The sequence below is a fragment of the Scyliorhinus torazame genome, chromosome 11 (assembly GCF_047496885.1).
Source record: "Scyliorhinus torazame isolate Kashiwa2021f chromosome 11, sScyTor2.1, whole genome shotgun sequence".
Lineage (NCBI taxonomy): Eukaryota > Metazoa > Chordata > Chondrichthyes > Carcharhiniformes > Scyliorhinidae > Scyliorhinus > Scyliorhinus torazame.
The window spans coordinates 108,092,216-108,108,037 of record NC_092717.1 but is presented as its reverse complement, the minus strand read 5'-3'; the positions used below and the strand labels follow the sequence as shown (position 1 = coordinate 108,108,037).

Below are 15,822 nucleotides of genomic sequence, written 5' to 3'. Positions count from 1 at the left end.
AATGAAGTTACTGTGAAAAGCCCCTAGTTGCCACATTCCAGCACCTGTTCGGGGAGGCTGGTATGGGAATTGAACCGTGCTGCTGGCCTGCTTTCAAAGCCAGCGTTTTAGCCCTGTACTAAACCAGCCCTTCTGTAGAGGTTTGAGAGAGTCGATGCAGACATGCCAAATTTCTTTAGCTGCCTCATGGTGCCGAGGTCCCAGGTTCGATCCCAGCTCTGGGTCACTGTCCGTGTGGAGTTTGCACATTCTCCCTGTGTTTGCGTGGGATTCACCCCCACAGCCCAAAGATATGCAGGGTAGGTGGATTGCCATGCTAAATTGCCCCTTAATTGGAAAAAATGAATTGGACACTAAATTTATTTTTTAAAAGATAATGTAAGTCTTCCTTCACAGCAAGTCCGATTCACTCACCATCCTACTGTTTGCTGACCTACATTTGCTCCGTCAAGCAATGCCTTGATTTTAAAATTCTCATCCTTGTTTTCAAATCCCTCCATACTCGCCCTTCCATATCTCTGTAATTGTATTCAACCCTCTGAGATATCTGCGCTCAACTAATTTTGATCTGCCAAGCATCCCTGATTTTAATTACTCTATCACTGGTGCCTACAACTTTAGTTGTCGAGAATATCCTCTTGAAACCTCTGCTGTACTTTTCTTCATTAAGATGCTCTTTAAAATTTCTCAGCTAAACTTTTGGCCATTTGCCCTAATATGTGGGCTCAATATTAAGGTTCGCTCGATAACACTGTTGTGAAATTGTGAAATGCCTTGGGACACTGATTATGTTAAAGACTCTACATAAATGCAAGATATTATTGGATTTGTTTTGCTTGCTTGGATGGATCTGAAGAGCACTTCCCAGATGTTTTCCTATAAACTGGATTGGGTTTATGGCCTCTCCCAGAGGATCACATTGTTTTGGGTGGTACGTATATACTGTGATGCACAAGGCACTGGATATTCAATGCTGGGAATGGAGACAAGTGGGTTCAGAAATTTGCACTGCCTGATGTGTCCATTCCCTGGCTGTATCCCACCCTTAGGTCATTTTCCAGAGGCATAATGGTGGCACGGAGGAGGGAGAGGGTTACTGCACAGCATCACCAGGTAGCCAATTCACCTAGACAACGACCATTTAACGACAATTGTTGGGAGGCCGACAGGAATTTTCCTCGAGGACCCTGGAAATGGCGAGGGGCAGTTTCATTATCTGGGGAGGACTTCCCAGCAGTGAATCAGAGGAACCTGTGCGCCAGGCAAGCTTAGAGGTTCTCCCTGCCTGCCTGGGTTCAACAGCACCCACAGGCTGCCCAATAGATGGATCCCTCCACCAACACCGTCCGAACAGCAAGCCAGTCCTCTGAACATTAATTAGCAAATTTGTGCAAGATCACTTTGCAGGGATCAGTCACTCAGAATGGGGGCTGTGAACCCCATTCTGAGCCTGATGCCGGGGTTTAGAAGTCTGTGGGGAAACTCATGCCAAAGGTATCAATATTGTGTGGGATAGGTTAGATGGACCAATGTGTCTTCACCTGTCCAGCATTGTTTGTATGTTCATGAAGCAAAGCAGATTCTGTTAGAAGAACTGTAAGACAAATGAGTGGACTAATACCGGGGCCCCGCAGGCTGCGTACTTAGCCCCCTACTTCTACACCCCGTACACATATGACTGCATGGTAAAATTTGGTTCCAACTCCATCTACATGTTTGCTGACGATATGACCATAGTGGGCCGGATCTCGAATAACGACGAGTCAGAATACAGGAAGGAGATAGAGAACCTAGTGGAGTGGTGCAGCGACAACAATCTCTCCCTCAATGCCAGCAAAACTAAAGAGCTGGTCATTGACTTCAGGAAGCAAAGTACTGTACACACCCCTGTCAGCATCAACGGGGCCAAGGTGGAGATGGTTAGCAGTTTCAAATTTCCAAGGGTGCACATCTCCAAAAATCTGCCCTGGTCCACCCACATCGACGCTACCACCAAGAAAGCACAACAGCGCCAATACCTCCTCAGGAAACTAAGGAAATTCGGCATGTCCACATTAACCCTTGCCAACTTTTACAGATGCACCATAGAAAGCATCCTATCTGGCTGCATCACAGCCTGATATGGCAACTGCTCGGCCAGGACCGCAAGAAACCTCAGAGAGTCGTGAACACTGCCCAGTCTATCACACAAACCTGCCTCCCATCCATTGACTCCATCTACACCTCCCGCTACCTGGGGAAAGCGGGCAGCATAATCAAAGACCCCTCCCACCCAGCTTACTCACTCTTCCAACTTCTTCCATCAGACAAGAGATACAGAAGTTTGAGAACACGCACAAACGCTCAAAAACAGCTTCTTCCCCGCTGTTACCAGACTCCTAAATGACCCTCTTATGGACTGACCTCATTAACACTTCACCCTGTATGTTTCATCCGATGCCGGTGCTTATGTAGTTACATTGTATACCTTGTGTTGTCCTATTATGCATCTTCTTTTATTCCCTTTTCTTCCCATGTACTTAATGATCTGTTGAGCTGCTCGCAGAAAAATACTTTTCACTGTACCTCGGTACACGTGACAATAAACAAATCCAATGCAATCCAAGGGGGGAATTTATTATGGGTGATACGTAGATTACTGTAGCTGTGTGGGGAATTTGTGTTTGTAGTTGACAAAAATGCTTACTGTGTTTATAAAAATGTTAACTAAATTTGTATAATAAAGTTTGCTTTGATTAAAAGCGCTCAAGACCTCTGTTGAACAACACCTGAAAGGCAGACCCTTGTGCTCCCCGTAACCAAAATCAATAAAGTTGTAGGTCAGGTGAACTCCATGATATGCTTTGAGGTTTCTAAACCCTGGCCCATAACAGATCCAAAACTGGCTTAGTGGCAGGATGCAGAGGGTGATGGTCGAAGATTGTTTTTGTGACTGGAAGCCTGTGTCCAGTGGTGTGCCGCAGGGATCGGTACTGGGTCCCTTGCTGTCTGTGGTGTACATTAAAGGTCTAGTCATGAAATTGGGGGGCATGATCAGTAAGTTCACAGATGACACGGAAATTTGTGTGTTAAGTAGCAAGGAGGAAAGCCTTAGATTGCAGAATGATATAGATGGATTGCACAGATGGACAGAAAAGAGTGGCAAATGGAATTTAACCCTGAAATGTGTGAGGTGATGCATTTTGAGAGCACTAACAAGGCAAGGCAAGACACAATGAATGGTAGGATGTTAGGAAATACAGAGGACCATAGGACCACAGGTGCATGTCCATAGATCCCTGAAAGCAGCAGGACAGGTAGGATAAGAAGGCATATGGAATACTTGTCTTTATTAGCCAAGGCATAGTACATAAGAGAAGGGAGGCTATGGCGGAATGTATAAAATGCTTGTTCGGCCACAGCTAGAATATGTGAAATTCTGGTCGCCACACATGTAGGAAGTACGTGATTACACTAGAAAGGGTATAGGAGAGCTTCACCAGAATGTTGCCTGCGCTGGAGCATTTCAGCCATGAAGAGAAGTTGATAGGCTGGGATAAAATCAAATTACTGTGGGTGCTGGAATCTGAAACAAAAACAAAAAACACTGGACAATATCAACAGGTCTCACAGTATCTGTGGAGAGAGATTGATGTTTTGAGTCTGGATGACTCTTTGTCAAAGCTTGATATGAGAGCAGGACAGTGAGTTGAAATGGCAAGCGACAGGAATGTCTGAGGAATGCTTGCGGATGGACCAAAGATGTTCTGCAAAGCAGTCACCCAGCCAGCGTTTAGTTTCACGCATATAGAGTAGACCACATTGGGAACAGCAAATGCAATAGACCAGATTGAAGGAGGTGAATGTGAAGTGCTGCCTCGCCTAAAGAGAGTATTTAGGCCCTTTGATGGTGGGCAGGGAGGAGGTAAAGGGGCAGGTGTTACACCTTATGTGATTGCATGGGAAGCTGCCGTGGAAAGATGGTGAGGTGTTGGGGGTGATGTAGGAGTGGACCAGGGTACTTTGAAGGGAACCGTCCCTGTGGAATACTGACAGGGGAAGTGAGGGGAAGATGTTTTTGGTGGTGGCATCATGCTGGAGTTGGCGGAAGATGATGTTTTGATTGCAGAGGTTGGTGGGGTGAAATGTGAGGACAAGGGAGCTCTATCCTGGTTCTGGGAGGGAGAGGACTGGATGAGGGCAAGGTGGGGGAGATGGGCCGGGCATGGCTGAGGCCCTGTTGACCACAGTGGGTGGGAAACTATGATTAAGAAAGAATGAAGACATGTCAGCAGCAACGTTTTGGAAAGCGGCATCATTAGAACAGATGCCACAGAGGCGAATGAACTGTGAGGTTGGGATGGAATCCTTACAGGGTGTAGGGTGTGAAGAGCTGTTGTCAAGGTAGCTGTGGGATTGTAATTAGATACTAGTGGACAGTCTATCCCCAGAAATTGAATGGTCAAGGAAGAAGAGAGAAGTGTCGAAGATGGACCAAAGTGAAGGTGATAAAGGGGTGCAAATGCAAATGCAATGTTGTCATTTATCTCAAGAGGCTTGGAATATAAAAGCAGGGATGTACTTCTGAAGCTTTATAAAGCACTAGTTAGGCCCCATTTAGAATACTGTGAGCAATTTTGGGCCCCACACCTCAGGAAGGACATACTGGCACTGGAGCGGGTCCAGTGGAGATTCACACGGATGATCCCAGGAATGGTAGGCCTAACATACGATGAACGTCTGAGGATCCTGGGATTATATTCATTGGAGTTTAGGAGGTTGAGGGGAGATCTAATAGAAACTTACAAAATAATGAATGGCTTAGATAGGGTGGACGTAGGGAAGTTGTTTCCATTAGCAGGGGAGACTAGGACCCGGGGGCACAGCCTTAGTATAAAAGGGAGTCACTTTAGAACAGAGATGAGGAGAAATTTCTTCAGCCAGAGAGTGGTAGGTCTGTGGAATTCATTGCCACAGAGGGCAGTGGAGGCTGAGACGTTGCGTGTCTTTAAGACAGAAGTTGATAAATTCTTGATTTCTCGAGGAATTAAGGACTCTGGAGAGAGAGCGGGTAAATGGAGTTGAAATCAGCCATGATTGAATGGTGGAGTGGACGCGATGGGCCGAATGATCTTACTTCCGCTCCCATGTCTTATGGTCTTATGGAAATTGGAAGCAAAATTAATACATTTTCCCAGCTCTGGATGGAAACATGAAGCAGCACCAAAACAGTCATCGATGTACTGATAAAAGAGGGGATGGGGCTGGAGTAGACTGGAACAGAGAATGTTCCACATACCCCATAAAGAGACAGGCAAAACTAGGACCCATGCGGGTACCCATAGCCACACCTTTGGTTTGGAGGAAGTGAGATATGTTAAAGGAGAAATTGTTCAGTGAGAAGACAAGTTCAGCCACATGGAGAAGTGGTGGTGGATGCGGATTGTTCGAAGGAAGAAGTGGAGAGCCCTCAGACCACCCTGGTGAGTAATAGAGGTTTAGAGGAATTGGACAGCCATGACAAAGAGGAGGTAGTTGGGGCCAGGGAACTGGGTAAAGAGTCAGCCAGACTTAAAACATTAGTTCCTTTCTCTCTCCACAGATGTTGCCAGGCCTTCTGAGATTCTCCTGGATAGGCTGGGATGGTTTTCCTTTGAACAGAGAAGGCTGAGGGGGGACCTGGTTAAGGTGTACAAAATGATGAGGGATATAGATAGGGTATATAGGAAGAATCTTTTCCCCTTAGTAGAGGGATTAATAACCAGGGGACATAGATTAAAGGCAAAGGGCTGGAGATTTAGAAGGGATCTGAGGAAAACCTTTTTCACCCAGAGGGTGGCGAAAATCTGGAACTCAGTGCCTGAAATGGGGTAGAGGTGGCCACCCTCACAACACTTAAAAAGCATTTTGATGAGCAATTGAAATACCATAGCATACAAGGCTGCAGACCAAGTGTAGGAAAATGGGATTAGTATAGACAGGTGTTTGATGACTAACACAGACACAACAGGCTGAAGGGCCCTTTTCTGTGCTTTGTAACACAATTACTTTAACCAGTAAAGATTAACAAATCAGCTACTGTTTTTGTCATCTTTTAAACTGGATCGGTGTTGTAACAGCCCATTTCCAACCTTTGTATTCTACAGGAACCAAAAACAGTTTTAGAACCAAAGCACTGGATACTGCATGCACAATAATAAATGTACTACAAGGAAAAATAGTGTGAACAACTATTACAGGAAGAAAATATCTATGAATATGGTTGTTAGTCATTCCCTGATCAACCACAGTGTACCATCAAACATCAATAGGAATTCTGCAATACGTGCTAATAATCCTTTCATTTTTCTGCATCCCTACCCAGGCAAATAAAAAAGGATGCCCCAAACATGCTATTATACTTCTGTGTTTATTTAGGGTTTTGTTGCTGTGATCACAAATCTGCATTTAATGTGTGCCTAGGGGTAACTAGTTTGTTGACGAGCTGTTGTCATTATTGCTAGTCATGCATATCATAATTCCAAAGTAAACATAGTTTCTCATGCAAATGTAAACAGCTTTCATTAAGCCCCTAGCATCTATGGTTTGTCTAAATATTCTACTTATATGTCACGGTAATTTCTGTGAACTATCTTACATTTAGTAGTCTGCTCGAGGTAGTCATTTCCCAGTAGACTGAGGGCTGCCTCAGTGATCTGTGCTAAAAAAAACATCCAGGACCCCCGAGTCATGGTTTAAATTTGAGTGGCTTTGACCACTCAGGCTTGACAAATTTCTCAGCTGTTCTGAGCATCTATGTTCCACAAAGATCTGCACCTGCAGCTGTTCAGTCTCTCACAGAGAGGAAAGAAAATATAAATTTTTCACGGCCACAAGAAGACTGGCATCTTTGCTGTTACAGTTATAATTGATGTGGAAAACTATGAAGCAGATTCTGCTTAAACACACACATTACTGCTGCATTAATAGGGGGAAATACTGCATTATGGTGTGAACTTCACCTCGTAGTGGCTTTACAGTTTCTGTCAACCAACAGCATGAAAGTAGTTGATTTGGGAATTGGATTGCTATCTGAAAAAAAATAATGTGCAAGGTTATGGGGATAATACAAGGGAGTAGGATTAGGTAGAATGCTCTTCCAGCAGGCCAGACTCGATCGGCCAAATGGCCTCCTTCTGCACTGTAAAAATTCTGTGATTTATTTTCATTGTTATCAACAATTAAATACTAAGAACAAGCATCACTCCATCCTGGAAGTGCAGAAACTGAGATATATGTGATACCTTTATGAGAAAAGGCATTATCCCCAAGCCATGCTACATCTTCCATACTGAATTTAGCATGGCATGTGTTCTTGCTGTGATATTAGAAAGTCCTACCAGTTGGATTTCCCTGACCTGTATCAGAGGATAACATCTATTTTTGTATTTCCTGTTGGCAGTCTGCACTACTAAGGACAGCAAGCACTTCATATATATGCAGTCCAGCAATTGAATTCATTATACCCATGAAAGGAAAGTAATTCAACAGTCTCTATGTGAAAACTAATCACACAGAATACGGAAGCAATGAAGTTTTAATAGAAAAAACATCTATTATTTAAAAGGTCTCACAAATGGTTTCAACAGGGCTAGTGTTACATTTATCACTGCAGACACATTTGCCCTGACAGGCAGACATAAGTAAAGGCAGTCCTTCATCAGACCCACACGATTGGAAATTAACTAAAGAATTTCACAGGTCTAAAGTTACAAGTGGTTCTCTTACTGCCTGCCTATATTTTTTTGCAATTTTCCCAACTCGTTTTCCTTAAAATCTTCTCAAGTTACATACACTTGCCAATCTAAGAAAGTGGGGAGTTATCCTTCTCCAAGGTACCTACTAATGTTAGTTTGTTGCTAGGAAGTAAACAAGAACCCTTTAGGGTATCTTTTCCTGCTAGATCCGCCGATGGTATGGCTGCAGCAGGACCGGGATGAGATTGCTGCCATGTATTGCTAGATGAAATAAACCATTGTAATACCAATGGGTTATGTTACTATATTCATTTTCTGCATGCATTGCTTCATAGAATACACCGTAACATTCACAAGAAAAAGTTCTTCGATGTTGCAGAATTTACCGAGAATGTGTTGCAGTGTGTGAAGAACATCCTATAGATATTTCAGCATAATCAAGGCTATTTGTGTGCTATATTGGGTAATATGTAACTTGTGATAATCAGAATATCATAGTCAATAATATCACTTTTGTTTGAAAATCACTCGCAGTGTTGAAAACACTCAGCCAATGAATATCTCAAGGAGCAGTTATACTCTGTTCAGTCGCCGGGAAGCAAAGGGAAAAGGTAATATTTAATGTATTAGTGTTACATTCCAGACACAATTTTAGCACAATGTGTTGTCAAGTATTATTTTGGCAGTTAAAGAAAATACTTGTATTCAAATTTTAGTCATAACTTTTCAAACAATCCATATTTCCAATCTTACAGCTATAATTTCACAAGTCAAAATTGCGGTACCAGATTTCAAAGCCGCAATAAAATGTGTGCCTAATTAAACAGAAGCTTTATGTGTATGATCAGATCATAAGCCAGATATTCTGCAAATAACTCACGGTTACGTCACGATCTTCAAATCAAGAATAAAATTGGCAGTGAAACACACAGATTCATCAAGTGGAACTTCTACAAGTAATATTTCTGGTACTTCGTCAAATGATTATTGATTTTGATGTATTAAGTGAAACAACATTTATCTCTTTCCATAAATCTGATTATTTGTGTGGCATTATTACCTCAGTTTATACCATAATTGTAAGACTCTAGCATTACTTATTCGGGCACAGTTTATTTGAACATGATTAATAAAGAGACAGGAGTACAGTTTTTGATCAATTTTTAATTAGGTTATTAGATGAAGGTTATTATTGAGGATGCAATAAATTTCCATATTAATAGAAGTAAGCAAAACTTAAGAGCATAATCGATAAGAAGACACTGTTAAAGAGATGCGCTTTAAACTTGTTTTGTCAGCACTCTGCCAAACAGGAAGACCATGTGCTGCGTGCAGCCAAACTCAAAAAACCTTTTTGACAAGTCGGGTTCAGGGTTTAGTTAACATTATGAAAGGGGCGAACCAGCTCCACGGCACAACTCATCATAACTCTCGCCCACTACGGGCACTTGGGGCAGGGCAGGTGACCGTGTGCAGTTAGCTGTCACTTACCCAGGTACAGAGACGCGTTCTCTGTTTTCACATTGTCGTCCAGGTAGGTGGGCCCCAGGGTGTAAATGGGGGTCGAGCCCACGCCTATGAGGAACTGAGCACCGACAAAAAGGGCCACATAGAGTGTGTGGTGATGGCTGGAGGAGTCCTTGCTGACACAGCCGGAATCCCAGTCTCTGCCCTCGGTGCCATTGCCGCTGCACAGCCCCTCGTTGGAGGCGGACGCGTTCAGCTCCTGGATCTGATACGGCGCAGAGATGAAGTGAGGGAGGGTGAAGAGAGCCGCCCCGATCGCGATGAACAGACCGCCCACGGCCAGCCAGCGGGGTCTGTGCCCTCGCCCCCCGAAGTAGCTGATGAAAACCACCACCAGCAGGCTGCCGATGTCGAAGCAGCTGACCAGGAGGCCGGACTCGGAGCTTTTCAGGTTGTACCTCCTCTCCATTGTGGTGATCACGCTGCTGAGGTAGCCGGACACCATGAGGGACTGGATGAAAGTCAGGCAGCACACACACAGGAGGAAACAACGGGAGTCGCCCAGCAGCAGCCCGGGGCAGCCCCCTCCTGGAGCCGCCTTGCCGCCGGCCACCTGGCTCGCGCTCGGCACGGGTTCCCGGGCCCCCGGGCACAGCAAGCACGAGCCATTCAGGGTGGGCAAACTTTTGCATTTGAAGTGGTCTCCGGTCGCTGGCTGCAGGTTGCCCTGGACATTGGCACCCAGCAGCAGTGGGTTTGAAGCCATGCTGCTGCTGATCACAGAGTTTCTGCCTCCCCGAGTGGATGCATTCAGATGTAGCGGTGTTTGCTGCTGCTGCCGCCGGTCTCCGTGCAGTGAGGAGGGATGCAGGAGGAGCGGGGTGGAGGTGAGTGCACTGAACTCCAGGCTGTCTGCTCGGCTCCGCTGACTGACAGCTCCAGGGGGGATGTGAGGAAATGCAGGGACATGGCGGGAGCCCGGACTCCAGCTCACTTCGCTTCACCCACTGGTCGCAGGTTACTCTCTACCGGCACGGCAGCAACAAGCGGCCGCTCAGGGCGCCGGCGGGAGTAGCACTGGCGCGGATGTGGGGGCGGGCAAGGCGAGTGAGAGTCGCTGTGGAGGAGCCGCCGCCGTGTCCATCACCTCTCAGCAGTTCAAACAGCCTTGAGCCGGTGTCAGGCAGTGTTAACACAGAGAGAGAAGCCGGTGTCTCGCCTCCACCAGGGGCAGGCTGAGGGAGGGGAGGAGTTTACCCAGCAATGCTGGAGGGAGGAGTAAGGTATCTGATTGATGCAGGCAACACACAGACGCTGAGGAAGAATGGAACCTTGTTGGTTCTTGTGTGTGTGTGTCTCTCTATTTCGAGACCCTAATGTTCACTGTCACTGGCAAGAGGCGGCGAACTCCATTTCCCAGAACTGTGCCATAAGGAGACAGTCCTGCCCCGGCCACGACTCTTTATTCGGCTTTTTTCTATATATATATATTCTTCAAGCACACCTCTCCACAAACATGCTCATCCACTATGAGGGGCTACAACAAGCTTTCGAGCAAAAAAATGGCCACCGGTTAAGCTTGTAGCATTTTTAAATATATATATAAATAAACTTAATAGGATCATTGCACAATGCAGTCCGAAGGGGTGACATTGGTGAGGCAATTTTGCCAAAGTTCGTTTGAATAACATCCAACCCAAACTATGTCAGTCAACCCATGCGGAGGAAGGCTCCAACAGGTTTTGAAATCTAGCTGAAAATAAATCAGGCATCGTGACATTGCTTCCCAAAATAACAACCAGTATTAATTATCCATTACGGCGTCGTTCAACTAAAGTAAAAAGCTTTTAAAACCGAGACTCGGACATGTTCTGTTCTCAACTCTCTACTTCTGGGTAATATCCCTGCCAGGCACTCACTGGGTTAGATACAACTGGATTTTATACAATTCAAGATCACGGATTTTAACAGCTTCTCGCTCCGACTCCATTGGTAATTATGTTATAAATAAAACAAATGCACATGGCAGACTTTAATTGGAGAAACCTAGGATGAAGGACAAAGGCTCATAAAATAGAACACCACAGAGGGTAATGGAAGACCACTGGTGTCGATTTTGCATTAATAATAATGGTGAGGCTGAGTGTTCACTATTATTAGTGAGTAAATTAAACAGCAAATTTTGGCTGCCATATAATGTGTCGGAAATCCAAATGTTGTCACGGATACCTTGGTCTTCCATTGTACCAGTCCTGACAATGGACTTGTGAGGGGCATGCAATGCCCTGAAACTGGTGTACCTGCCCATTAGTTCCCACTCAACATGCTATTGTAACTTTAACTTTCAGACAATACCATATATTCTTTTAAATTAAAAGATCTCATGGATCATCTGACTTCTTTTGTGAATGGAATTTGCTCCCCTGCCTCAAATGGAAACAAAAGATGTCTTCCAGATGGATGCTGTATTAATGGTTTTCCTGAAACTAATTCAGAAGGGTATTTTTGAATTGAATGGGTCATTCAAACACAAAGATACTGGCTGTCTCAAACTAGCAAGGAGTTGAACAACACATGATGTGTAACCAACACACCACCATTTATTTGGAAAGAAATATTTGAACATGTAGAAGTCACATTCTGAGAAACCATTTTGACTGGCTGCTTTAAATTCAGGAGAAGCTGCTTGCAGAGAGAGAACTCCACTGAAAACCATCGAACCAGTTGCAAGTCTCCCAAGCAGCCAAGCTAATAAACAGCAATACCTCGGGGGGCAGAGTGATTAGCATTGCCGCCTCGCGGCACTGAGAACCCAGGTTCAATAAGGAATACGGCCCCAGGTCACTAACTTTGTGGAGTTTGCGCATTGAAAATGAAAATCGCTTATTGTCACAAGTAGGCTTCAAATGAAGTTACTGTGAAAAGCCCCTAGTCGCCACATTCCGGCACCTGTTCGGGGAGGCTGTTACGGGAATCAAACCGTGTTGCTGGCCTGCCTTCAAAGTCAGCGATTTAGCCCAGTGTGCTAAACATTCTCCTCATGTCTGCGTGGGTCTCACCGCCACAACCCAAAGATGTGCAGGGTAGATGGATTGGCCACGCTAAATTCCCCCTTAATTGGAAAACAAATGAATTGGGCACTTCAAATTATATTTAAAAAATAAACAGCAATACCTTGAAAGTGGGAAAAGGAATCCATCAAACTGTTCCAAATTTGAGTTCAGCTGAGAACCAATCTCCAGGAAACCTTCTTTAAAGAAGACTGGCAGCTTACTGAAAATCTTCTGCTTTACAAAAGCTTCACTTCAACAGGGCATCAATTTCATGCAAGAAGCAGGGCAGCAAGGTGGCGCAGTGGTTAGCACTGCTGCTTCACACACCAAGGACCTGAGTTCAATCCTAGTCCCGGGTCACTATCATTGTGGAGTTTGCACATTCTCCGTGTCTGCGTGGGTCTCACCCCCACCAATCCAAAGGTGTATTGGCCACGCTAAAATTGCTCCTTAGTAAAAGAAAGACTTAATGTTTTCAAACCAGCCATGAAAGAGACCAAGGTAATTATAAATTATAACCATATTGTTTTACATTGATCTGTATCTTTGTGTGTGATAGGATGTATTAGATGTGAGTGATAATAAATAACCTTAGTTCTTAAATTCACAAAACGCTTGCTGCCGATTCATTTCATTGGAAAAAACAACCAGTCGGTAAGAAAACAAACATACCTCTTATACAAACATACTGATGGTGGGCAGTGAAATAAAACACATAAATTAAACACATAAATTCTGTCATTGACACGATAAAGTGCTTGGGTAAAAACAAATTACTGCAGATACTGGAATTTGCAACAAATCAAAAAATGCTTTGGTTTGTGCATTCAGAAGTACATGAACTTTTAATGCCATGATAATTGATAATTATCATAACTGATTTTAAAAATTACTGCCAAACAAGCTTGCTGGTCCTGCAAACTTAACTTTACAGTTTTGGAGTCTCATAGGGGTGGCACAGTGATTAGCACTGTCACTTCACAGCGCCAGGGTTCCAGGTTCGATTCCTGGCATGGGTCACTGACTCTGCGGAGTCTGCACGTTCTCTCTGTGTCTGCGCGGGGTTCCACGGGTGCTCCAGTGTCCTCCCACAGGTCCCAAAAGATGTGCTGTTACGTAATTTGGACATTCTGAATTCTCCCTCCGAACAGGCGCCGGAATTTGGCGACTAGGGGATTTTCACAGTAACTTCATTGCAGTGTTAATGTAAGCCTACTTGTGACACTAATAAAGATTATTATTAGTCCTTCAATAATAACTAAGATTGGAGATTTCTGCTTTGAAAATATAATTTCGAGCAACATGTTTTACTTTTTCTGTGTCAATTTACCTCTCTCCCACTGAATCTCATCTTTTCTTCACAATCATTATTCGTTTTGTGTATGATTTGAATGTAATGAGAGCAATTTAACGGAAACATTTCAAAGTGGCATTTTGGGCACGATGGCGGGGTGTTTCTCAATGGCTGCGATGGTGAGATCATGGCCCGTATTTAATGGCACTTAGTGCCGTCAATCAACTCCACGAGTGTCACGGCATCACTGGCTGTCTCGCCGTCTATATCACCAGACGCACGCCTCAGTGTCTCATCGCTAACAAAGGGGAGCTTTTAAATGCTCCCCATCACTGCTTCCCAGTCAACACACAAGCATGGCAGCATGCAGACCTGCTCCATGCTTTGAAGATGCTGGCCTAGACAGGCTTCTCAATGTTGTGAATGAGAGATGAGGCATTCTGTTCCCTGAGGGGGTTGGAGGGCCACCAATACCAACAGGCAGTGACAGCAGCTGGCATTGCTGGCAGCATGACAAGGAGGACCAGCATCCAATGTCGGATGAAGGCCAACGGCCTCCACCAAGCTGCAAGGGTAAGTTATCACCTCTACCCTGGCATCAGCTCTGCCTGCCACCCCTCAAAATCCCAACCCTCCCTCCTAATCACTGGCTGTTTAGGGCAGCACGGTGTCACAGTGGTTAGCTGTGCTGCATCACAGCGCTGAGGACCCAAGTTCGATCCCGACCCTGGGTCACTGTCTGTGGAGTTTACACATTCTCCTTGTGTCAGAGTGGGCCTCACCCTCACAACCCAAAGATGTGCAGGATAGGTGAATTGGCCACGCTAAATTGCCCAAGAGCTAACTCGTCATCCTAGAGTGGTCCTCGAAGATGCCAGGGATCTCCGACATAGCTGTCATACACACCTCCTGGGAAGCGGAGGTAGTGGTCGCGGATGAGTTGAACATTCAAGGAGTGGAACCTTCTTCCTGTTAATAAAGGGCACTCTCCAATGCCCCGAGGCGTGCAAGGCAACATGTGTGCCATCAATCATACCCTAGACTTGAGGCATCCTGGCGATGGCAGAGAATCCTGCAGCCCAGGCACCTTGGTGGGCTTGGTCCAGCTCAAACTTGATAGTCTGATGCCTGGGCATGCAGGGCATCCATGGCCTTAGGGATGCACTTGTGGGCTGTAGCTTGTGATATACCACACAAGTCCCTGCTCCAGCCTGGAATGAGCCTGTGGCAAAGAAATCCAGGACTCTGGTGTCCTTCACGGCCACCGGGAGGAGATGTCCTCCTCCCCCAGGGGTGCCTTGTCTGCAAGTACTTGGCACAGGTGCTACATTGTTTCTTTGTTGAAATGGAGTCTCCTGCGACACATGTCCATCATCACAAAAGGCCGACGACACCTGTACACCTTGGGCCGTCACTGGTGTTCGCCTCTGGGTTCCTCCTTGGCCTGATGGGTGGCCGGATCTTCAGGGTGTGCGGTATCTCCCTGCATATGGAGTGCCACTTCCAGTCTGCATCGCCGCTGCTGCCTTCTCCGCATCTGGCCACCTGAGCTGCCATCAGCACCACATCTTCTGTAAGACCGACACCATCATCTGTTTTGGTGTCTAAGGAATTGAAGAGAGACTGGCAATCAGTTAGGGCTTCCACCCCGGGACCCTCAAATCCCCCAAGCCTCCTCCAACCTTATGTCCCACGCCTTTGCCTTCTCTCAGAGTGCCATCCAGCGAGCTAATTGTGCTGGAAAACGTCGCTCTGCTCATTCACCCCCTGGCTACAGAAGGAGCCCCTAGTCCCCAGACCTCTCCCGGGAACATTAGGGAGACCGTACTCAGGTGCCCTCCCCTGATCTACACACTCACCACTTGGCCACAAGCATATCCCCAGTGCTGAAGCTCAGCTCTTGAGTGTCTGATTGTTGGCTGTTGCCTCTATGGTGCTTTAGCTTCTAGACGTCAGGCAAAATGTTCAAGGTTCAATGTTTGATTAAAATGCAATGCAATAATCATTGTCTGAGACATGGCACGTGTACCCACGAGAAGCCACTTGAGACTAATTTGTTTATAAACGGTCAACTGTACCTGTATACAAAGAGATGAAAACAGTCCATATATAGCACCAACCATTAATCAACAAGGAAAAAGGTGCCATGCCATACACACACAAATACCTTTTCGCTGGAGAATATCGGTACAAACACAAAGCTGCAACAGTTAATTTATACAAAGAAAACAAAACACACTGTATCACCCCTCACAGGTCCTCAACAAAATGGAGGATCCTTGCCATTCAGTCG

At 45.4% G+C, this 15,822-nt stretch overlaps 1 protein-coding gene across 1 annotated transcript in view; it reads right to left on the bottom strand.

Moving 5' to 3' along the window:
- The window catches only part of slco5a1 (solute carrier organic anion transporter family member 5A1), a 300,251-nt gene extending 289,812 nt beyond the window's left edge, over window positions 1-10,439 (bottom strand). The window contains exon 1 of the mRNA XM_072467599.1: window positions 9,207-10,439. Coding sequence (XP_072323700.1) covers window positions 9,207-9,948 — 742 coding nt within the window. The 5' untranslated portion in view covers window positions 9,949-10,439. The remainder of the gene's footprint in view (window positions 1-9,206) is intronic.
- Between the last annotated feature and the right edge of the window lie 5,383 nt (window positions 10,440-15,822).